The sequence below is a fragment of the Leptodactylus fuscus genome, chromosome 4 (genome assembly GCF_031893055.1).
Source record: "Leptodactylus fuscus isolate aLepFus1 chromosome 4, aLepFus1.hap2, whole genome shotgun sequence".
Taxonomy (NCBI): Eukaryota; Metazoa; Chordata; class Amphibia; order Anura; family Leptodactylidae; genus Leptodactylus; species Leptodactylus fuscus.
Window position 1 is genome coordinate 85,651,887 of NC_134268.1, and position 25,971 is coordinate 85,677,857.

Genomic DNA, 25,971 nt, shown 5'->3' on the forward strand with positions numbered 1-25,971 from the left:
GAGAGAAAGGAGAGCCAGTTGAGGGGAAGGGACCACGTCTCATCCGTTGACTTTAGTGTAAAGAGAGAACACGGAAAACCAGAAGGCCTGGATCTCCTTACACTCCCACCAAATATGGAGGAGAGAGCCCACAGTGGAACCACAGTAAATTATATGAAGGAGGTCTAGGCATCGATACCAGTGAGCCAAACTTTTCAAATTTTTCTCCTGAGCACTACAAGGCTGCGATAATTTGTGTGTGAACAGGAAAGAGTAGGCCCAATCAGCAAGAAATAGATGCAATCAAGGTCCTTTTTCCAGGAATCAGTGTAGGAGGGGAGACCCGGGGTGGCAGCCAACAATAAGACACCATAGAGGAGAGAGAGGGAGTGCGTCGGGGGCTCAGCCCGGAGTTAGATACTCTCCAGTCCTGCTTCCCCTCTAAATGGTGTGTGTCCTATGAAACTGCCCAATCCGTGTTGATAATTTCAGAATATGGACACACTCCATTGACAAAAGGTTTGTTAGCAAATGTCAATTTATTCATATATTTCTAGGAGAAACTAGAGAGAAAATGTTTAATACATAGTGGTAAGAAAAGATGCTCCAACACAATTTTATAGGAAAAGCAAGTACTTACAAAAACAGACATGTCAGGTTCACTTAACTTTATGTTTACAAGAATAGTCTTTATCTCCTCACCACAGATTCTCTTATGCTTTTACAACAATAACTATTTTCATAAGCCTGGCAGCTACCTCCTATGCTCTTCCCTAATGATTCATGTCTATTGGCACATGTATTTCCCGTGTGTCAGAATGTAACTGTACATGTTGAGGCACAGATAAATATCTTCAGGAAATATTTGTTGCTTTATTTGATGAAGAAATATCTGGGTGTAACAGTCAAAGGAACAGTCTTCAGTGAAGAATCTGCACTCTTACATTCAGGTAGTAATATAATGTATGACAGTTCTATATAAACATTCACCAAAATCTGAGTTATGCTTAAATATATGTGCTTACCTAGCATTGCCCTGCATCAATATAATGATTCATTGTATGTAGTATTGTTGTTTTCTGTTAGATAGTATTGAAATATTTGTTTGCAAAAAAATTGCATACTTTTAATATTTTTCTTTTAAGGTCTACTAAGAAGAGGACAATGGAGGACTTGGTGACATCATATAATATGTTTGCTGTGAACATGTACAACAAACTGAATGAAAATGCTGACAAAAACATCTTTTTTTCTCCTTTGAGTGTTGCATCTGCCTTGACCATGATTTTTCCTGGTACCAATGGCAATACTGAATTTCAGATGGCAAATGTAAGTCGATATTTTTTTTAATTATAATTTGGTATTGCAAATTCAAAAAGAAATGGAAAAGAAAAATGTAATTCTAGTCTTCGTTGAATATACTTTATTAGGTGAATGCATATATAAGCATAACAATTTTAAAAAGTAACTGTTACAACCATATTGATATATTATGTACTACTTGGACGTATGTATTCAGAATAGGTCTCTCAGTTCCCTAACAGTTGTAGATATTAATAATGTTACAGCTAGGAGTAGAAAGTGGGAAGCTGACAGTGGCAGTAAAATGGAAAACAGTCATCTATCTTTACAGAAGTTTTCCCATTGTCTACCAATATCCCATAATATTCAGTGATCAGAATAGCCCCTGCAAGGAATGCTCTGACTTAAAGAATAATCCTTGTCATTGCAGTGATGGCTCTAAACTAACCGAGAGTTAAAGAAACAACTAAATGCAGATGCGCTACATTGAGTCTGTAATTTCCATATATGTAAACAAAAGTTACCGAAATAGCATAGGACAGCACGCTACTCTGTATTCTTATCTTGGGAGATATGGAAATACTCACTTTGTCACACTTTTTCCAAAATTCTTGAATATGCAACGTATCTTTATCGATGCCACAGTTTTGTTTTTTGATACTGAGGTTAATAAGAAAAAAAAATATCTTGCTTTTTTTAATCTATTTTAAATGTAGGGAGGTGCAGCATTATGGCGACCCTTGCGAATGAGGGTGATAAGTTTGTAGTTTATTCTGGAATGAATAGGCAGTCAATGTAGTGACCAGCACAGAACAGAGGCATCGCTGTAGCGTCTAGACTGATAGATGAGCCTGGCCGCTACATTTAGAATAGATTGTAGATCAGAAAGTTTAGTAAGGGGAAGACCGATTAGTAAGGAGTAGAGATGAGCGAACAGTGTTCTATCGAACTCATGTTCGATCGGATATTAGGCTGTTCGGCATGTTCGAATCGAATCGAACACCGCGTGGTAAAGTGCGCCATTACTCGATTCCCCTCCCACCTTCCCTGGCGCCTTTTTTGCTCCAATAACAGCACAGGGGAAGTGGGACAGGAACTACGACACCGGTGACGTTGAAAAAAGTAGGCAAAACCCATTGGCTGCCGAAAACATGTGACCTCTAATTTAAAAGAACAGCGCCGCCCAGCTTCGCGTCATTCTGAGCTTGCAATTCACCGAGGACGGAGGTTTCCGTCCAGTTAGCTAGGGGTTAGATTCTGGGTAGGCAGGGACAGGCTAGGATAGGAAGGAGAAGACAACCAACAGCTCTTATAAGAGCTAAATTCCAGGGAGAAGCTTGTCAGTGTAACGTGGCACTGACGGGCTCAATCGCCGCAACCCAGCTTTCCCAGGATCCTGAATGGAATACACTGTCAGTGTATTCCCGTATACCCGATATATACCCCCGATACCCGTTCCAACGGTGTGCCCCCCCACCTTCACCCCAGAAATACCCTGCAAGTCCCCTAGCAATAGGATTGGGGCTATATACACCCACTATTTTTGCTACTGCCATATAGTGCCATTGTCTCACTGGGAATTCAAAGAATATATTGGGCTTACATATAACTTCAATTCCAGGGAGAAGCTTGTCAGTGTAACGTGGCACTGACGGGCTCAATCGCCGCAACCCAGCTTTCCCAGGATCCTGAATGGAACACACTGACAGTGTATTCCCGTATACCCCATATATACACCCCAAATCCCCGTTCCAATGGTGTGCCCCCCCACCTTCACCTCAGAAATACCCTGCAAGTCCCCTAGCAATAGAATTGGGGCTATATACACCCACAATTTTTGCTACTGGTATATAGTGCCATTGTCTGACTGGGAATTCAAAGAATATATTGGGGTGACGTGCACCCACAATTTTTGCTACTGCTATACAGTGCCATTGTCTCACTGGGAATTCAAAGAATATATGGGGGTTATGTGCACCCACAATTTTTAATACTGGTATACAGTGCCATTGTCTGACTGGGAATTCAAAGAATATATGGGGGTTACGTGCACCCACAATTTTTAATACTGCTATACAGTGCCATTGTCTGACTGGGAATTCAAAGAATATATGGGGGTTACGTGCACCCACAATTTTTAATACTGCTATACAGTTCCTTTGTCTCACTGGGAATTCAAAGAATATATGGGGGTTATGTGCACCCACAATTTTTAATACTGGTATACAGTGCCATTGTCTGACTGGGAATTCAAAGAATATATGGGGGTTACGTGCACCCACAATTTTTAATACTGCTATACAGTTCCTTTGTCTCACTGGGAATTCAAAGAATATATGGGGGTTATGTGCACCCACAATTTTTAATACTGGTATACAGTGCCATTGTCTGACTGGGAATTCAAAGAATATATGGGGGTTATGTGCACCCACAATTTTTAATACTGGTATACAGTGCCATTGTCTGACTGGGAATTCAAAGAATATATTGGGGTTATGTGCACCCACAATTTTTACTACTGGTATATAGTGCCATTGTCTGACTGGGAATTCAAAGAATATATGGGGGTTATGTGCACCCACAATTTTTAATACTGGTATACAGTGCCATTGTCTGACTGGGAATTCAAAGAATATATGGGGGTTATGTGCACCCACAATTTTTAATACTGGTATACAGTGCCATTGTCTGACTGGGAATTCAAAGAATATATGGGGGTTATGTGCACCCACAATTTTTACTACTGGTATACAGTGCCATTGTCTGACTGGGAATTCAAAGAATATATTGGGGTGACGTGCACCCACAATTTTTGCTACTGCTATACAGTTCCATTGTCTCACTGGGAATTCAAAGAATATATGGGGGTTATGTGCACCCACAATTTTTAATACTGGTATACAGTGCCATTGTCTGACTGGGAATTCAAAGAATATATGGGGGTTATGTGCACCCACAATTTTTAATACTGGTATACAGTGCCATTGTCTGACTGGGAATTCAAAGAATATATTGGGGTTATGTGCACCCACAATTTTTACTACTGGTATATAGTGCCATTGTCTGACTGGGAATTCAAAGAATATATGGGGGTTATGTGCACCCACAATTTTTAATACTGCTATACAGTTCCTTTGTCTCACTGGGAATTCAAAGAATATATGGGGGTTATGTGCACCCACAATTTTTAATACTGGTATACAGTGCCATTGTCTGACTGGGAATTCAAAGAATATATGGGGGTTATGTGCACCCACAATTTTTAATACTGGTATACAGTGCCATTGTCTGACTGGGAATTCAAAGAATATATTGGGGTTATGTGCACCCACAATTTTTACTACTGGTATATAGTGCCATTGTCTGACTGGGAATTCAAAGAATATATGGGGGTTATGTGCACCCACAATTTTTAATACTGGTATACAGTGCCATTGTCTGACTGGGAATTCAAAGAATATATGGGGGTTATGTGCACCCACAATTTTTACTACTGGTATACAGTGCCATTGTCTGACTGGGAATTCAAAGAATATATTGGGGTGACGTGCACCCACAATTTTTGCTACTGCTATACAGTTCCATTGTCTCACTGGGAATTCAAAGAATATATGGGGGTTATGTGCACCCACAATTTTTAATACTGGTATACAGTGCCATTGTCTGACTGGGAATTCAAAGAATATATGGGGGTTATGTGCACCCACAATTTTTAATACTGGTATATAGTGCCATTGTCTGACTGGGAATTCAAAGAATATATGGGGGTTACGTGCACCCACAATTTTTAATACTGGTATACAGTGCCATTGTCTGACTGGGAATTCAAAGAATATATGGGGGTTATGTGCACCCACAATTTTTAATACTGCTATACAGTTCCTTTGTCTGACTGGGAATTCAAAGAATATATGGGGGTTATGTGCACCCACAATTTTTAATACTGGTATACAGTGCCATTGTCTGACTGGGAATTCAAAGAATATATGGGGGTTACGTGCACCCACAATTTTTAATACTGCTATACAGTGCCATTGTCTGACTGGGAATTCAAAGAATATATGGGGGTTACGTGCACCCACAATTTTTAATACTGCTATACAGTTCCTTTGTCTCACTGGGAATTCAAAGAATATATGGGGGTTATGTGCACCCACAATTTTTAATACTGGTATACAGTGCCATTGTCTGACTGGGAATTCAAAGAATATATGGGGGTTACGTGCACCCACAATTTTTAATACTGCTATACAGTTCCTTTGTCTCACTGGGAATTCAAAGAATATATGGGGGTTATGTGCACCCACAATTTTTAATACTGGTATACAGTGCCATTGTCTGACTGGGAATTCAAAGAATATATTGGGGTTATGTGCACCCACAATTTTTACTACTGGTATATAGTGCCATTGTCTGACTGGGAATTCAAAGAATATATGGGGGTTATGTGCACCCACAATTTTTAATACTGCTATACAGTGCCATTGTCTGACTGGGAATTCAAAGAATATATGGGGGTTATGTGCACCCACAATTTTTAATACTGGTATACAGTGCCATTGTCTGACTGGGAATTCAAAGAATATATGGGGGTTATGTGCACCCACAATTTTTAATACTGGTATACAGTGCCATTGTCTGACTGGGAATTCAAAGAATATATTGGGGTTATGTGCACCCACAATTTTTACTACTGGTATATAGTGCCATTGTCTGACTGGGAATTCAAAGAATATATGGGGGTTATGTGCACCCACAATTTTTAATACTGGTATACAGTGCCATTGTCTGACTGGGAATTCAAAGAATATATGGGGGTTATGTGCACCCACAATTTTTACTACTGGTATACAGTGCCATTGTCTGACTGGGAATTCAAAGAATATATTGGGGTGACGTGCACCCACAATTTTTGCTACTGCTATACAGTTCCATTGTCTCACTGGGAATTCAAAGAATATATGGGGGTTATGTGCACCCACAATTTTTAATACTGGTATACAGTGCCATTGTCTGACTGGGAATTCAAAGAATATATGGGGGTTATGTGCACCCACAATTTTTAATACTGGTATACAGTGCCATTGTCTGACTGGGAATTCAAAGAATATATTGGGGTTATGTGCACCCACAATTTTTACTACTGGTATATAGTGCCATTGTCTGACTGGGAATTCAAAGAATATATGGGGGTTATGTGCACCCACAATTTTTAATACTGCTATACAGTGCCATTGTCTGACTGGGAATTCAAAGAATATATGGGGGTTATGTGCACCCACAATTTTTAATACTGGTATACAGTGCCATTGTCTGACTGGGAATTCAAAGAATATATGGGGGTTATGTGCACCCACAATTTTTACTACTGGTATACAGTGCCATTGTCTGACTGGGAATTCAAAGAATATATTGGGGTGACGTGCACCCACAATTTTTGCTACTGCTATACAGTTCCATTGTCTCACTGGGAATTCAAAGAATATATGGGGGTTATGTGCACCCACAATTTTTAATACTGGTATACAGTGCCATTGTCTGACTGGGAATTCAAAGAATATATGGGGGTTATGTGCACCCACAATTTTTAATACTGGTATACAGTGCCATTGTCTGACTGGGAATTCAAAGAATATATTGGGGTTATGTGCACCCACAATTTTTACTACTGGTATATAGTGCCATTGTCTGACTGGGAATTCAAAGAATATATGGGGGTTATGTGCACCCACAATTTTTAATACTGCTATACAGTGCCATTGTCTGACTGGGAATTCAAAGAATATATGGGGGTTATGTGCACCCACAATTTTTAATACTGGTATACAGTGCCATTGTCTGACTGGGAATTCAAAGAATATATGGGGGTTATGTGCACCCACAATTTTTACTACTGGTATACAGTGCCATTGTCTGACTGGGAATTCAAAGAATATATTGGGGTGACGTGCACCCACAATTTTTGCTACTGCTATACAGTTCCATTGTCTCACTGGGAATTCAAAGAATATATGGGGGTTATGTGCACCCACAATTTTTAATACTGGTATACAGTGCCATTGTCTGACTGGGAATTCAAAGAATATATTGGGGTTATGTGCACCCACAATTTTTACTACTGGTATATAGTGCCATTGTCTGACTGGGAATTCAAAAAATATATGGGGGTTATGTGCACCCACAATTTTTAATACTGCTATACAGTTCCTTTGTCTCACTGGGAATTCAAAGAATATATGGGGGTTACGTGCACCCACAATTTTTGCTACTGCTATACAGTTCCATTGTCTCACTGGGAATTCAAAGAATATATGGGGGTTATGTGCACCCACAATTTTTAATACTGGTATACAGTGCCATTGTCTGACTGGGAATTCAAAGAATATATGGGGGTTACGTGCACCCACAATTTTTAATACTGCTATACAGTGCCATTGTCTGACTGGGAATTCAAAGAATATATGGGGGTTATGTGCACCCACAATTTTTAATACTGGTATACAGTGCCATTGTCTCACTGGGAATTCCACAAATAATTTGGGGATTCATTCACCCTACATCTCAGGCTCTTGCCATATTCACCCAGGTTGTCAGTGCTGCACCAGCTCGTTCCCAGACAGCTCGGCCCGAAAAACGCGTTACCTATATAGAGGATTTGGACAATGAAGACAACATGTTCTAAATCTAATGTCTGCACCTTCTCCAGAATTAAAATAAAGGCAGCGTTTAACTTTCAAATAGCACTGCACAAAGGAAGAGCTTATCAGCTTGTCTCATGACATGCTACTGAAAAGTTTCATTTGTGTATCTTAATGTAAATATAGTTGTATAAGCTTTTTGGGTTTTAGGCACTGCCAAGTTATTTATTACCACCCGCTCCCTTATAATGATGATGACGCCAAAGTCACTGTGGGTGTTCAGAGCTCACAGCTTTGGGTGACATTTGTCTTGCTCTCTGTCGGTACCAGCTGTCTTTTTGGATACCGTAAAGTTATGTTGACTTTATTAACAGCTATAGAAGCTTTAGCCAGGTTGTGACGGTGTGTAACCCTAACAACACTAAGTGGGATACACATTAATAGTCAGTCTATGTACGCTAAACGTATCACTGAAGTAATTTTTTTTCCCTCTCCCCTAATATAAGAAAGGAACAGACATTAGACCTAGACCGGGGTTCGAGGCTTGAAAAAATCCAGTATTATTTGTTCTTCATGATGTGAAATATGTGTTGAAAAGCAACCCAAGATGAAGTCAGCCATGTGTGCCAGTGTGTTACTTGGCATGCCTTTGCTGGCCCCAACTGTAAGGGTCACTCTCCATTTCCTCCATTTTCCACTCCCCTTCACACCATTTGTGGTGAAGCAATGGGATGCACTGAAGTGCACCCTCTAGCCTCGTGTGGGATAGGGACATCAGATGCCACTCCAACCCCCTCGTCTTCCTCCGCCAGCCAACGGTGCGAAGATGAGAGGAGTGTGCTCTGAATGTTTTCTGCCTAGCAGAGGCTAGTTCTCACTTACGAAAATGGCCCCACTTTGACCTGTATATCAGGCACAATGGTGTAGGTTTCAAAGAAACATGGCACCAACAAGTTGGAAAACGTGGGCCATGCGTGGACCGTGTTTGAGTCTGGCAAGCTCCAGATCTGCTACCAGGTTCCAGCCATTATCACAGGCGCAAAAATGCCAGGCCCCAGGTGTAGCAGGGAAAAAAAAATGCCATCTCAGCCAGGATGGCATCCCTGACCTCGGAGGCACTGTGCTGTCTGTCCCCCAAGCTGATCAGTTTCAGCACGGCCTACTGACATCTCCCCATGCCAGTGTTACAGTGTTTTCCGCTAGTAGCTGGGGTGGAGGTTGCAGCTTCGTAGGGTTTCAGTCTACTCCTGCCATGAATTTTGGCCTGGGAGAGGAGATAGGCCACCCCAGTTTGCACCCGGGGAACAGACTCCACCACATTCACCCTGCCTGTCATTAAAGATAAGCACTGCAGCATCCCTGACCACAGGCGCTTGTCCATGTGTCGGTGGTCAAGTGGACCTTGCAGCAAAGCGCAGAGCTCTGGGCCCGACTGATGTTATGGGACACATGCAGGCGCAAGGCAGAGACAGCACACCAAGAGAAGTAGTAACGGCTAGGCCCAGCATAGGGAGGTGCCCCAGCTGCCATCTGCTGACGGAAGGCCTGGGTCTCCAGAAGCATAAACAAACACCAACATCTCCAGGGCCAGCAGTTTATCGATGAGGCTGTTACAGGCTTGGGCATGGGGGTGGGTTGTATTGTACTTCTGCCTGCAATGAAAAGCTTGGGAAATGTGGAGTGGCTGGGAAGAGGCGCATGATGGTGCAGGCCAAAAGGGCGCATGAGGGTGAACTCCCCAATGTGTCAGAGATAGGTGTGTAGGTGTCCTTGCATCATATACTTGCACCATATTTGGCTTTGGAAGTTAATTTTGTGCCAAAAAGTGGTTAAGACAGCGATCCCTCAGCTACTCCCGTTACACTGTCTATTGAAGTTACCATCTGTGGAAGTGGACCACCATTTCTAAGATCCCAAAGGAAGCAGGCAAGAGATGTGCAGTTCAGAAAAAAAGATGAGAAAATAAGTTTAGGCTGTAGAGCACAGAGGGATCGGAGAGGACAGAGCTGGTGTCGGCCAGGTATTCCCACAACATGCGCCTATACTTGTCCCTCCTGGTGACACTAGGCCCCTGAGTGGCAGTAATTTGTCCAGGGGGGCCATTAACGTGTTCCAGACCTAGGAATAAGTCTTCCAACAGGGTAGAGTTTTGCATGCCTTTGCTTCTACCCACTGTTTTTGCTGCTTAGCTTCCCTCCACATCTACTCTGCTTTCACCCCTAAACATCACCCCAGTTTATGCCTTTGCTTCTACCCAGGTTTTTTGTTGATTTAGCTTCCCTCTACATCTACACTGCTTTAGCCCCTAGACATCACCCCTGTCCATGTGGGGTCGGTGGCCTCGTCATCCACCAACTCCTCTTCCAATTGCGCACTGCCCCCTTACTGCAAACTGCACATGACCACAGCTTGCCTTGATGGCAACTGTGTCTCATGATCCCCACTTAGGTCCAGACAAGTCGGTGGCGGGTCCAAAACCCCAAAATTGGAAGGAAATGGCAGATGCTGCAGTATTTCTAACACCTGTTCCTGGTGCTCGGGCCTGGTCTGTGTTGTACCCTGCACCCTGCTTAACGCATCTGCCATATCCGAAGTTGTGCTGAGCGCATGCTAATGTTTCGTGTCCAGTGCAATGGATGGGATGGGATTTCACATAAGTCTGCCACCCATGGCCACTCATGGTTGAGCAACTGAGGGAGTTGACTTTGACGAACCCGAGGGTTTTGGAGTTGGAACTACATCAAAGGTCTGTGCTGCTCACACACTCTGCTCAACACATGATATGTTTAGTGCCAGCAGTGTGGAGACGTCGCACAACAGCCGTTGTTCCAGCAGGTACAGGCGTTGTAGGAGTGCATAGAGGCTAGCAGCGGCAACTATACACTTTAAAAACTATCCGCACAAGCGCCACACTTTCACCAGTAGCTCAGGAACATTGGGGTACCTTTTTCAAAAGATTAGCAGCAATGAGTTAAAAACGTGGCCCAGGCATGGAATATGTTGCAGGCTGCCAAGCTACAGAGCCAATCCCAGGTTATGGCCATTATCACACATGACAACATGCCTGGGCCCAGGTGCAGTGGCAAAAACCACATTGCCGTCTCATCGAGGATGGCATGACTCACTTTGTAGGCAGTGTGCTGTCTGGCCCCCAAGCTGATGAGCTTCAGCACGGCCCGCTGACGTCTCCCCACACCAGTGTTGCAGCGTTTCCAGCTCGTAGCTGGGGTCAATTTAACAGCGGAGGAGGGTGGTGTTTCAGCCCTCCTCCCAGGAATGTTGTGTGGGGAGACAAGTCAGGCCACCACATTTTGCGACCCGGTCCACGCCTCAACTACATTCAACCACTGTGCCCAAATTGAAAGGTAGCGTCCCTGTCCGCATGCACTTGTCCATTCGTAACTGGTCACATGGAACTTTAGGGCTAAGCGCTGAATTTAGGGACCGCCTCATGTTTGGGGGAAAGTGCTGGTGTGGACGGCACAGTGCGGTGGCGCAGTAGACACTCTGCCCAAAAAGGGCAGAGTGTCCCCCAGCCGGGATTCCAACATCTCCTGGGCCAGATTTCTTGAGATGAGGTCGTTGAAGCCTTGGGCATGTGGGTGGGTTGCGCTGTACTTTAGCATGAAATGAAAGGCTTGGGAGATGGGGAGTTGCTGGGAAGAGGCGCATGATGGCGCGGGCAAAAGGAGAAATGGCAGGAAAAGGTGAGGATAAGGGTGAACTCCCCAAAGTGTCAGAGGCAGATGTGGAGGTGTCCTGGCTCCTGGTCTGGACTGCAGCGCCAGCCCTGTCAACAGTGGAAGAGGCAGTGGCCGCCAGGCCAAACGACGATTATCCTGCGCTTGCTCTCACCCACTGAGCCCAGGGCTTGCCTTCCAAATGATGGCACCCGCAAGAGGTGGTGAGATTCCTCTCCGCAGATCTCCAAACCATCTTGGACTTGCAAATTGCACTAAATTTGTCATGTAACTGACATGTATATGATGAGTCTATCCATTGTCTGTTCATTTTGGTGAAAGTCAGCCTGTCAGCTGACAGACAGCTGTGCTTGTCAGTGATGATGTCACCGGCTGCTTGTACCCCCAGTTTTTGCTGCTTAGCTTGCCTCCACATCCACACTGCTTTTGCCCCTACACATCACCCCTATCCATGCCTGTGCCTCTAGCCATAAGTCTGCCACCCATGGAAACTCATGGTGCAGAAAGTGAGGGAGCTGACTCTGAGGAACCCTTGGGTTTTGTAGCTGGTACTCCATCAAAGGTCTCTGCTGCTCACACACCCTGCTGAACATACGGTATCTAGGGTTAGAGCGTGTGGTGACCTCGCACAACAGTAGGTGCTTCAGGCAGATGTAGGCCTTGCTGGAGTGTATTGCGGCTAGCTCCAGGTACTGTAGACTTGGGAAAGTGGGTGTCCAAGTGCCGCACTTTCACCCTTAGCTCAGCTAATTTGGGGTATGTTTTTAAAAATCATTGCACCACTACATTGAACATGTGGGCCAGGCATGGAACGTGTTGGAGGCTGGCAAGCTCCAGAGCCCTCCAACAAGCTAAAAAACCTGGCCCCAGGGGCAGCGGGGATAAACAAATTGCCATCTCATCCAGGATGGCATCCCTGACCTCAGAGGCAGTGTGCTGTCCGTCTCCCAAGCTGATGAGCTTCAGCCCAGCCTGCTGACGTCTCCCCACACCAGTGTTGCAGCGTTTTCAGCTCGTAGCTGGGGTAAATCTAACAGCGGAGGAGGAGGAGGGTGGTGTTTCAGCCCTCCTCCCAGGAATGTTTTGTGGGGAAACAAGTCAGGAAAATTCTTGAAACGGGAGAGTTTTGCATCTTTGCCCTTGCTGCCTATGGACATCCCTTTGCCTCTAGCCACCATTTTCCCTGCTTTGCTTGCCTCCACATCCACACTGCTTTTGCCCCTAGACATCACCCCAGTCCATGCCTTAGCTTGTACCCCCAGTTTTTCCTGCTTAGCTTGCCTCCACATCCACACTGCTTTTGCCCCTAGACATCACCCCAGTCCATGCCTTAGCTTGTACCCCCAGTTTTTCCTGCTTAGCTTGCCTCCACATCCACACTGCTTTTGCCCCTAGACATCACCCCAGTCCATGCCTTAGCTTGTACCCCCAGTTTTTCCTGCTTAGCTTGCCTCCACATCCACACTGCTTTTGCCCCTAGACATCATCCCTATCCATGCCTCTTCCCCTAGCCATAACTCTGCCACCCCTGGAAACTCATGGTGCAGAAACTTTGGTTGCTGACTTTGAGGAACCCTTGGGTTTTGTAGATGGAACTCCATCAAAGGTCTGTGCAGCTCACACACCCTGCTCAAGATATGGTATTGTAGGGTTTCAGCGTGTGTGAATGACGGACAACAGCCTGTGTTTGGACAGATGTAGGCCTTGCTAGAGTGTTTTTAGGCTAGCAGCGACTCCTGTGCACTTGCAAAAGTGGGCGCACAAGCGCCGCATTTTCAACAGTAGCTTCGGTACATTTGGGTATGTTTTTAAAAAACTTTGCACCACTAGGTTAGACGTGGGCCAAACATGGAACGTGTTGGAGGCTGGCAAGCTCCAGAGCCGCTACCAGGTTCCAGCCATTATCACAGGCGTAAAAATGCCAGGCCCCAGGTGTAGCAGGGAAAAAAAAATGCCATCTCAGCCAGGATGGCATCCCTGACCTCGGAGGCACTGTGCTGTCTGTCCCCCAAGCTGATGAGCTTCAGCACCGCCTGCTGACGTCTCCCCACACCAGTGTTTTAGCGTTTGCCGCTAGTAGCTGTGGTGGAGGTTGCAGCGTCGTAGGGTTTCAGTCTACTCCTGCCATGAATTTTGGCCTGGGAGAGGAGATAGGCCACCCCAGTTTGCACCCGGGGAACAGACTCCACCACATTCACCCTGCCTGTCATTAAAGATAAGCACTGCAGCATCCCTGACCACAGGCGCTTGTCCAAGTGTCGGTGGTCAAGTGGACCTTGCAGCAAAGCGCGGAACTAAGGGCCCACCTGATGTTGAGTGACACGTGCTGGTGCAAGGCGGGGACGCCACACCGGGAGAAGTTGAGACGGCTAGGGACGGCATAGTGAGGTGCCACAGTTGCCATCAGGTCCGGGAAGGCGGGAGTTTCAACAAGCCGGAACGCCAACCTCTCCTGGGCCAGCAGTTTAGCGATGTTGGCGTTCTAGGCTTGCGTGGGTGGGTGGTTAGCGGTGTATTTCTGCCGGCGCTCCAATGTCTGAGAGATGGTGGGTTGTTGTAAAGAAGCGCCTGATGGTGCCTTTGATGGTGCAGGAGAAGGAGATAAGACAGAAACAGGGGAGGATGAGGGAGAAGTCAACAAAGTGGCGGAGGCAGATGAAGTGATGTCCTGGCTCGTCCTCTGGAGTGCATCGCCAGCACTGTGAGCAGAGGCAGTGGCATGAACGGCGGGCGACGTTTGTCCTGCCGTTGCTGCCTGCCACTGATTCCATTGCTTGGATTCCAAATGACGGTGCATTGAAGTGGTGGACAGGTTGCTCTTCTCAGGGCCCCTACTCGATTTCGAGAGGCAAATTGTGTAGACGACACTATATCTGTCCTCGGCGCATTCCTTGAAAAAACTCTACACCTTCAAGAAACGTGCCCTCGATGGGGGAGTTTTTCTGGGCTGGGTACAAAAGGGAACATCTTCGGACATTCCGGGTCTGGCCTGGCTTCGGCAAAGCAGCTGACCTCTGCCTCTGGACATGTCTCTGCCTCTAGCTACCCTTTTTGGTGCTGCACCTGCCTCAACATCCACACTACTTTCCCAGCTTGACATCTGCCTTGTCCAGGTGGGGTCGGTGTCCTCGTCGTCCACCACCTCCTCTTCCAACTCCTGTCTCGCCTCCTCCTCCTGCACAATGCGCATGTCAACTGGCTGCCCTGACAGCAACTGCGTCTCATCGTCGTCGATGAGGGTGGGTTGCTGGTCATCCGCCACCAAATCGACCGGAGATGGAATGGAGGAGACTCTAGTGTTTGAGCATCTGGACACAGATACTCGTCTGTTAGGTCCGTGGAATCGCGAAATGGAGGGGCAGGTTGCGGTACAGTCAAAGGAAGGGAGAACAGCTCTGGGGAGCAGGGACAGTTGGGGTTATTGTTCTGAGAAGATTGGGAATTTTGGGTGGAAGGAGGACAAGACTGTTGGGTAAGAGGAGGTAGAGGCTGACTGGCTGGTGGACAATGTGCTTTAAGCGTTATCCGACAGCCATTGCAAGACCTGTTCCTGGTTCTCGGGCCTACTAATCTTTGTACCATTCAGCCTAGTTAATGTGGAACTTTTGTGCAAAGCGCAGAACTTAGGGCCCGCCTGATGTTAAGGGACACACGCTGGTACAAGGCTCAACTCACCCTAAGTGCCAAAAACACTGCTGGTGCAAGGCTCTACTCATGCCAAGGGCCTCAATCTCTGCTGGTAGCTCAGCTTAAGGTCATGTAACTTTGTTTGGAAGGGCTCATGTTAAGGGCTAGAAAAGTGAATTTTGGAAGGTCTTACCACATCACACACACACACACACACACACACACACACACACACACTCAAAATGACAGTTAAGGGTGAGGGCTTTTGGAATTCCCATTGCCTATTCCATTTGTGGTTGTCATGGGGAACGTGATTTAAAGGGGTGGTTGTTACTGTTTGTTGAGCTTAAATTGGGGTTTGTGTCCATCCATTTGGGGAGTAAAGAAGGTTTCCAGGTATTTTCCCACTTTGATAGAGGTTTTTTTGAATGTGGAAAGTGTGTAGTTGTTAGGCAGTGATGTTGGGGTAATAGAGGGTCTTTGGTGTGTTAGATGCCCCCAGGCATGCTTCCCCTGCTGTCCCAGTGTCATTCCAGAGGTGTTGGCATCATTTCCTGGGGTGTCATAGTGGACTTGGTGACCCTCCAGACACGGATTTGGGTTTCCCCCTTAACGAGTATCTGTTCCCCATAGACTATAATGGGGTTCGAAACCCGTTCGAACACACGAACATTGAGCGGCTGTTCGAATCGAATTTCGAACCTCGAACATTTTAGTGTTCGCTCATCTCTAGTAAGGAGTTACAGTGGTCAAATCGAGAGAGAATCAGGGTGACTATAGGGTGTGTCTGTGGTAAGGAAAGGGCGTATTCTGTTTTTGAGGTGGAGATGACATGAACATGCAAGTGATTGGATATGAGGGGTAAAGGAAAGTTCTAAGTCAAATATAAACCTGAGGCAATGGGCATGCTGCCTAGAAATTATGGTAAAGCCATAGACTGAAATGGAGATATCAGGGTCAGGTCTGTTAGATGGTGGAAACAGCAGTAGTTCAGTCTTAGAGAGCTTCAGTTTCAGATAAAGTGAATACATGATCTTTGAGATAGCAGAGAGACAGTCACTGCTGTTCTGTATTAATGGTTGATGTCACTGGATGAGGTATATATTTAGATATCATCAGCATAAAGATGGTACCAGAAGACCAGTCGGGTGGTGGTTTGTCCAATAGGGGCTGTGTAGAGAGAGAAGAGAAGGGGGCCTAGGACCGAACCCTGAGGAACTGTAACAACAAGGGGAAGAGTGGAAGAGACAGAGTCTGAAACTGTGGTTTGAGAAATGATATATGAAGAGAATCAAGAAAACGCATAGATAGATACATAGGGGGTGCACAAGTAGCAATAGTAAATGAGCCCTGGAGCCTTAGGGGGCCCAAAGGCATCTCTAACAACATATGAAGACACTAGTATATAGATAGCATGTCATAAGTGGGAGCCCTGTTACATATTTTGTCTTGCGGCCCAGGAGCTTCAAGTTAAACCTTTGAGCGCTTGTACTACGAAAACTCAAAATAATAATTTTCTTTATTTTACTTTTGTATTTTTCGTGTTTATGTATTTACTATTCTGTTTCCTTATGCATTAGGTTTTAAACTTCAAAAAGCCAGCAAAAAAACAAGTCTGCCCTTCACAGGTAAATTATTACTGTATTAGAATTGTGCAAATTTTGTAAGTCAAACCTATGGTCATTTTGTAAATAATTTACAAAATATGAACCAGAATGTGAATTATACTTCATTACTATTATGTCTCGCTGTTGTGAAAGGAACATTAAATACAGAAAAATCATATAAAAGACAAAACAATGTCCTAGCAATTTGTCTTTTGACATTTGAATGTTGTTATATATAATGTTGCAATTAAAACAGTGAAATATTTCTAATATCCTTGATGTGAGTAATGTCTGCCCTCTTCCTCTGTTTGGCTAGCTGTAAGCTGTACTGGCTGTAGCAGGAGTTCCCCAGTTTCCCTATCCCAGTCAAGGCAGCAGAACACAAAAACAGCTAAGGCTGGGTTCACATCTGTGTTCAGTGAGCACTCAGGGATTCCATCCCACACTACATATAAAAAAAATTTTGGACGGAAAACAGGCGGACACTATTATAGCCTATAACCACTTTGTAAGCAGATTGGGTTTCTGTTTTTCGGGTCCCAAAGCATACCTGAAAAAATGAAACCCCAGCACAAGTGTGAACCTACAGTAAGCCTCACTCACTCAGCAACTCATTCAAGAAGAAAATGACACAAATTAACCCATTGTATTCTCTGTAGAATTTCTACAAAACTGTTTCAACAACATGCAAAAAAATCCTGGGGCCTGTACTCTGTTTGTTTCGCTTATTTCTAGGTTTAATATTCCTTTAGTCAGCTACTTTTGTCTCCTCTCCTGCGCTGGTTTAGACCTCTGCGTCTCAGCGCAGGTGGCGTCATCACGCTGTCTGGGCTGAGACGCAGATGTCTTATTGCCAGTCGAAGTGAAGAGGTAGCGGCAGCAGGAGCAGCGGCGAGGTCGGTAAGTAATAGACTTTTTTTTTTTTAGTTTTTATAATAGGCCACTACCTGCTGGAGTATCCCAAGCAGGTAGCGGCCTATTTATCTACCTGCCTAGGCCTGCTCACTGCCGCCCTCCGCTTTCCTTTCTACGATAGGATGCGGAGGACGGCTGTGAGCAGGCTCGGGCCAAGGCCGCAATCCCACTACCGCTATTATTATACTTGGGGGATCTTTTCTAACCCCCGAGTATAATAATCGGAGCCTCAGGGGAAGTGAGGGAACATAATAAACAGTGTTACTCACCTCTGCAGGATCAGATGTTAATCCTAGCAGATTTCAGGCCTATATGGTAATGTCTGAGACATCACGTGGTCTGGGATATTACCATACAGGCCCAAAGCCTGTGCTAGCAGTACCATACAGGCCCGAAGCCTGTGCTAGTAGTAACAGCCTGTTACTGCTAGTACAGGCTTTGGGCCTGTATGGTAACAGGCTGTTACTGCAGGCACAGGCTTTGGGCCTGTATGGTACCAGGCTGTTACTGCTAGCACAGGCTTTGGGCCTGTATGGTAACAGGCTGTTACTGCTAGCACAGGCTTTGGGCCTGTATGATAATATCTCAGACCATTTGACATCTGGGACATTACCATATAGGCCCAAAGCCTGCTAGGATTAACATCAGATCCAAGAGAGGTGAATAACACTGTTTATTATGTTGCCTCACCTTCCCTGAGGCTCTGATTATTATACTCGGGGGTCTGAAAAGACCCCCGAGTATAATAATAGCTCATAATATAGGCTGTAGAGGTGGCTGTTGGACATTATATATAGGGGTTTGGGTGTGTGAAGAAGTGAGGAGTCAAAGATGTCTGTGTTGCACACATTACAGAGTCAAGTCACAGCTGGAAGAAGTGGTCATGGCGGTCCAAGGGGAAGAGACGGGAAATGTGGGAAGATGTCTCCTGTAAGTAGTACTGCCCAAAATATTACTGCATTGTATCTACTGAAATGTTACCATTAGCTTCCCCCCCTCCCCCCCCACCGCTGCCTGAGGCGGACAATCAAGAGGCTAGGTTCACCACTGCCTGCAGATAATTTAACTTTTCATGAAAACTCAGGTTCCCTTTAAGTTATAATGAAGTTGTGCCCCATCATGAGTTTATGAGTTTGGCACATCCTCCTGTAATCTTTGTGCCTACATTTGGTTGTAAATGATAATGTATAGTGTTCCACCCATGCTACTAGCCCCAAGCACTTTCTGAAACCTGGTGAGCCCATCCCAAAAACCCCACTTGCAATTAAAATGGTCAAACTTTTGCCAATCACCAATTTGCAAATATTTTATGCAGAGTGTGATTTTATTCATATTTGTAAATCTATGTAAATATAAAGCAGTATATTACAGTGTACAAGTATGAATCCTTTAACAAAAATGTTTTCAACAGATGTCAGATGCTATTGAAATACAAAATGTTCCCCAAGTTTTTGAGGAATTGTCTTCAATCATCAATCAAGGCTCCTCTACATTTACTATGAAAAATGCTAATAGGTTATTTAGTGAAAAGTCATTTCATATCGTCTTGGTAAGTTCTTTCATATGTAATATATGCCACATATATTACAAAATAGGTTTGTTGTAAAAAAAAATTGCTTCATAAAAGTGTAGCTTAGCTAGGGAGGCAGAGTAATGGGTGTAATGGAGTGTAAGAGGAGGGAGGAAGCAGTAACAAGGAGGTAGTGGGACACAGGAAGTTACATAGTAGGAAGCTAACACCTGATAAACAAATGCAAAAGACAAAAAGCACTCATAACACTGCTAAAAGTAAAATTAAGTGCTAATGTGTCCTAATAGGACAAAGAGAATGTAAAAAAAAAAGTTAAAACATGGTATATAAAAAAAAAGAATAAATAAAGCCCCCAAAATCCCATTTTCCCATATAAAAAGTTTTATTACGCAAAAAAAGAAAATGTAAAAAAAAAGTACATATTTATTATCACCGAATCCATAAAAACCCAAACAATAAAGCTAAAGCATTATTTAACCCCACACGGTGAAGGGCATAAAAAAAACATAGAAAACCCACAGGAAATGATATTTCACCATCTTGCCTCACAAAAAGTTAAATAAAAAGTGATCAAAAAGTGAGATGAACCCCATAATGGTACCAATAATAAGCCCTCAACCCTCACTGGTTCTGCAAATAATAAACCCTCAACCAGCTCTGTATACAGAAAAATAAAAATGTTAAAAATGTCTTTCAGAAGATGACAATGCAAAAATATCTGATTTTTTTCTCTAAATTGAATTTTATTCTGCAAAATTAGTAACACATCAAAAACAACATAAATTAGGTATCTACGTAATCGTACTGACCCAAAGAATAAAGGTATTCTGTTACTTATACTGTACTCTGCACAGGAAAAAAAATAAAAGGTAAAAAGCAGAATTGCTTGCTTTTTTTTTTTTTTTTAATCCGCCACGAGTTAATAAAATGAAATTAATATTAGATGCATCCCAAAATGGTGTCATTAAAAAATGAATCTCATTCCACAAAAAGCAAGCCTTCATATGGCCCCATCGCCAGAAAATTTAAAAAAAAAAAAAAAGTTTGCATAATCTGAACACAAAACCCCACAGATCATCAAATCCTTTACATCCTTTAGATTATCAAATGTATAAGCTTTGCAAGATTTAGAGGTTACAAGAGAAAATACACCAGCACAGACCCCCAACAAAATGCCCCCACCTCCTCGTGTCATAGGACCTAGTGGGAAAATAAGATAAAAATAGGTATAGTAACACTCAAAGTATTTCAGTCAAGGAAACCAAGATAATATTAAATAAAACGTATAAATTTTATTAATAATACATTTAAAAATTGTACAAAAATAGGATGCAAATGACACAGTAATAATACAAAAAAGAGTACTGCAAAGTACCAAGTAGTGCCACAAATATCATTCATTAATACAAACAAGTATGAAATAGCTACCAAATGGTGCACTAGTCCTCATGTAAATCGCAATAAGTTGTGGCCGATCATACATACGTACAGTATTATTGAGCAGGAAGTAAGAAAATTTATCACATAAAGTGGGTACACATACTTTTGAAAAACTGGCTCAAAAGAAATTCATAGAACTACAGTCCTATGAAAAAGTTTGGGCACCCCTATTAATCTTAATCCTTTTTTAGTTCTAAATATTTTTGGTGTTTGCAGCAGCCATTTCAGTTTGATATATCTAATAACTGATGGACACAGTAATATTTCAGGATTGAAATGAGGTTTATTGTACTAACAGAAAATGTGCAATATGCATTAAACTAAAATTTGATAAGGTTCATGTGCAGGAAAAATAAGACATTACAAGATACTAAATCAATTCACACAATAGGCGTGAGGGCCCCTGAGGTAGAGGCAACACAATCTGAGGTAGAAGGGGTAGCACAAGAAGTAGAAGTGCCTATACAGAAGAACGGACATTTTTATGAAAAAGATTATTTTAACTTTACAAATAAAGAGCTGTTCGAGACAGTCACTAGTCAGTGTCCTTTTATGTGCAAATCTAAGGTACTTGGGCATATAGAGTTATACTCAGGTGAAGGCATCATGTCCTATGGAGAGAGGCGTGAACAGAGTTAGCTTTAAAGGGATCCTATCATTCAGACAACATTTTTACTAAGTACCACTTCGGAATAGCCTTAAGAAAGGCTATTCTTCTCCTACCTTTCGTTGTCTTCTCCATGCCGCTGTTTGCCTACAATCCCGGTTCTTGACGGTATGTAAATTAGCTCTCTCGCAGGGGAAGTCCCCAATGCTGCGAGCGAACTCTCTCCAGCGCCACCTCCTCTTCTTCAGCAGCGTCATCTTCAGCCTCTTCTTCCGGCAGGGGCTTGTAACTTCTAAGGCCTCCGGCCTTGGGCAGAGCAGACTGCACATGCCCATAGGCCACGAGAAAATGGCCGCTTGTCTAGTATTGTAAGTGGCCATTTTCTCGGGGCCTGTGGGCATGCGCAGTCTGCTCTTCTCGAGGCCTAGATGTAAGTAGACACCGCTGGAAGAAGAGAATGAAGAGGCCGTTCCTAATGTATTTTCTCATTATGCACGAGAAGCATTTTATGTATTTTTCATGGTCACATATCTGTTATTATTGACTTATCAACTAATATGTTTGCCTAAATATAAATATACTTGGTCAGTTGCTCTATGACTTAGATTAATAAAGGTCCTATATTATGAAGACTGTACCATAGCTTTTTGGAACAAATCCATGTGTTTTTTAACCGAAGTTTTTGGAGTGCTGCCTATTTTTATAGCGTGATCCTGAGGCTTGTACCCAAACCCAATGGAGTTGTAATCTAACAAGTACGGTGCCAAACATTGTCAAGCACAGTTCTCTCCTGCTTCTGTCAGCAACAAAGACCTTGGAATGGAATAGTAGAAAACAAACTCCCAACAGGCCCCATGTTGCGGAAACGCAACTGAAGGGAGACGTATCAGAGCTTCCTATATATTTCCCATTCCTTTTGTAGCCATTCTTGGCTTTGGCTCAAAAAACACAGCAAATTCTGAAAACAAAAAAAGCTGCGTTTCCGCTACGTGGGGCCTTAGCCTCACTGTGGAAAAGATGAAAATGGTTTTGGGATTCCCGTTCTAGTGATTAGTAGGGGTCCCAAAAGTGGAATTCTAGGCAGACATTTATGACATGTTAGTATATGTAATTAGACTTTACACTGTAGGTCCAGAATGTCGGTATAAAAACCAAGAAATTTAAGTATTTAGTGTGTACTAGAGATGAGCGAACACTAAAATGTTCGAGGTTCGAAATTCGATTCGAACAGCCGCTCACTGTTCGAGTGTTCGAATGGGTTTCGAACCCCATTATAGTCTATGGGGAACATAAACTCGTTAAGGGGGAAACCCAAATTCGTGTCTGGAGGGTCACCAAGTCCACTATGACACCCCAGGAAATGATACCAACACCCTGGAATGACACTGGGACAGCAGGGGAAGCATGTCTGGGGGCATAAAAGTCACTTTATTTCATGGAAATCCCTGTCAGTTTGCGATTTTCGCAAGCTAACTTTTCCCCATAGAAATGCATTGGCCAGTGCTGATTGGCCAGAGTACGGAACTCGACCAATCAGCGCTGGCTCTGCTGGAGGAGGCGGAGTCTAAGATAGCTCCACACCAGTCTCCATTCAGGTCCGACCTTAGACTCCGCCTCCTCCGGCAGAGCCAGCGCTGATTGGCCGAAGGCTGGCCAATGCATTCCTATGCGAATGCAGACTTAGCAGTGCTGAGTCAGTTTTGCTCAACTACACATCTGATGCACACTCGGCACTGCTACATCAGATGTAGCAATCTGATGTAGCAGAGCCGAGGGTGCACTAGAACCCCTGTGCAAACTCAGTTCACGCTAATAGAATGCATTGGCCAGCGCTGATTGGCCAATGCATTCTATTAGCCCGATGAAGTAGAGCTGAATGTGTGTGCTAAGCACACACATTCAGCACTGCTTCATCAAGCCAATACAATGCATTAGCCAGTGCTGATTGGCCAGAGTACGGAATTCGGCCAATCAGCGCTGGCCAATGCATTCTATTAGCCCGATGAAGTAGAGCTGAATGTGTGTGCTAAGCACACACATTCAGCACTGCTTCATCAAGCCAATACAATGCATTAGCCAGTGCTGATTGGCCAGAGTACGGAATTCGGCCAATCAGCGCTGGCTCTGCTGGAGGAGGCGGAGTCTAAGATCGCTCCACACCAGTCTCCATTCAGGTCCGACCTTAGACTCCGCCTCCTCCGGCAGAGCCAGCGCTGATTGGCCGAAGGCTGGCCAATGCATTCCTATGCGAATGCAGACTTAGCAGTGCTGAGTCAGTTTTGCTCAACTACACATCTGATGCACACTCGGCACTGCTACATCAGATGTAGCAATCTGATGTAGCAGAGCCGAGGGTGCACTAGAACCCCTGTGCAAACTCAGTTCACGCTAATAGAATGCATTGGCCAGCGCTGATTGGCCAATGCATTCTATTAGCCCGATGAAGTAGAGCTGAATGTGTGTGCTAAGCACACACATTCAGCACTGCTTCATCAAGCCAATACAATGCATTAGCCAGTGCTGATTGGCCAGAGTACGGAACTCGACCAATCAGCGCTGGCTCTGCTGGAGGAGGCGGAGTCTAAGATAGCTCCACACCAGTCTCCATTCAGGTCCGACCTTAGACTCCGCCTCCTCCGGCAGAGCCAGCGCTGATTGGCCGAAGGCTGGCCAATGCATTCCTATGCGACTGCAGACTTAGCAGTGCTGAGTCAGTTTTGCTCAACTACACATCTGATGCACACTCGGCACTGCTACATCAGATGTAGCAATCTGATGTAGCAGAGCCGAGGGTGCACTAGAACCCCTGTGCAAACTCAGTTCACGCTAATAGAATGCATTGGCCAGCGCTGATTGGCCAATGCATTCTATTAGCCCGATGAAGTAGAGCTGAATGTGTGTGCTAAGCACACACATTCAGCACTGCTTCATCAAGCCAATACAATGCATTAGCCAGTGCTGATTGGCCAGAGTACGGAATTCGGCCAATCAGCGCTGGCCAATGCATTCTATTAGCCCGATGAAGTAGAGCTGAATGTGTGTGCTAAGCACACACATTCAGCACTGCTTCATCAAGCCAATACAATGCATTAGCCAGTGCTGATTGGCCAGAGTACGGAATTCGGCCAATCAGCGCTGGCCAATGCATTCTATTAGCCCGATGAAGTAGAGCTGAATGTGTGTGCTAAGCACACACATTCAGCACTGCTTCATCAAGCCAATACAATGCATTAGCCAGTGCTGATTGGCCAGAGTACGGAATTCGGCCAATCAGCGCTGGCTCTGCTGGAGGAGGCGGAGTCTAAGATCGCTCCACACCAGTCTCCATTCAGGTCCGACCTTAGACTCCGCCTCCTCCGGCAGAGCCAGCGCTGATTGGCCGAAGGCTGGCCAATGCATTCCTATGCGAATGCAGACTTAGCAGTGCTGAGTCAGTTTTGCTCAACTACACATCTGATGCACACTCGGCACTGCTACATCAGATGTAGCAATCTGATGTAGCAGAGCCGAGGGTGCACTAGAACCCCTGTGCAAACTCAGTTCACGCTAATAGAATGCATTGGCCAGCGCTGATTGGCCAATGCATTCTATTAGCCCGATGAAGTAGAGCTGAATGTGTGTGCTAAGCACACACATTCAGCACTGCTTCATCAAGCCAATACAATGCATTAGCCAGTGCTGATTGGCCAGAGTACGGAATTCGGCCAATCAGCGCTGGCTCTGCTGGAGGAGGCGGAGTCTAAGGTCGGACCTGAATGGAGACTGGTGTGGAGCGATCTTAGACTCCGCCTCCTCCAGCAGAGCCAGCGCTGATTGGCCGAATTCCGTACTCTGGCCAATCAGCACTGGCTAATGCATTGTATTGGCGTGATGAAGCAGTGCTGAATGTGTGTGCTTAGCACACACATTCAGCTCTACTTCATCGGGCTAATAGAATGCATTGGCCAGCGCTGATTGGCCGAATTCCGTACTCTGGCCAATCAGTGCTGGCCAATGCATTCTATTAGCTTGATGAAGCAGAGTGTGCACAAGGGTTCAAGCGCACCCTCGGCTCTGATGTAGCAGAGCCGAGGCTGCACAAGGGTTCAAGCGCACCCTCGGCTCTGATGTAGGAGAGCCGAGGGTGCACTTGAACCCTTGTGCAGCCTCGGCTCTGCTACATCAGAGCCGAGGGTGCGCTTGAACCCTTGTGCACACTCTGCTTCATCAAGCTAATAGAATGCATTGGCCAGCGCTGATTGGCCAATGTATTCTATTAGCCTGATGAAGTAGAGCTGAATGTGTGTGCTAAGCACACACATTCAGCTCTACTTCATCGGGCTAATAGAATGCATTGGCCAGCGCTGATTGGCCAGAGTACGGAACTCGACCAATCAGCGCTGGCTCTGCTGGAGGAGGCGGAGTCTAAGATCGCTCCACACCAGTCTCCATTCAGGTCCGACCTTAGACTCCGCCTCCTCCAGCAGAGCCAGCGCTGATTGGCCGAATTCCGTACTCTGGCCAATCAGCACTGGCTAATGCATTGTATTGGCGTGATGAAGCAGTGCTGAATGTGTGTGCTTAGCACACACATTCAGCTCTACTTCATCGGGCTAATAGAATGCATTGGCCAATCAGCGCTGGC

General features: G+C 44.8%; 1 protein-coding gene across 1 annotated transcript in view; it reads left to right on the forward strand.

Moving 5' to 3' along the window:
* Positions 1–885: 885 nt before the first annotated feature.
* LOC142201335 (leukocyte elastase inhibitor-like) overlaps positions 886–25,971 on the forward strand; it is a 41,821-nt gene continuing 16,735 nt past the window's right edge. Inside the window, exons 1-4 of the mRNA XM_075272172.1 lie at positions 886–929; positions 1,125–1,308; positions 16,828–16,875; positions 19,181–19,318. Coding sequence (XP_075128273.1) covers positions 1,144–1,308; positions 16,828–16,875; positions 19,181–19,318 — 351 coding nt within the window. The 5' untranslated portion in view covers positions 886–929; positions 1,125–1,143. The remainder of the gene's footprint in view (positions 930–1,124; positions 1,309–16,827; positions 16,876–19,180; positions 19,319–25,971) is intronic.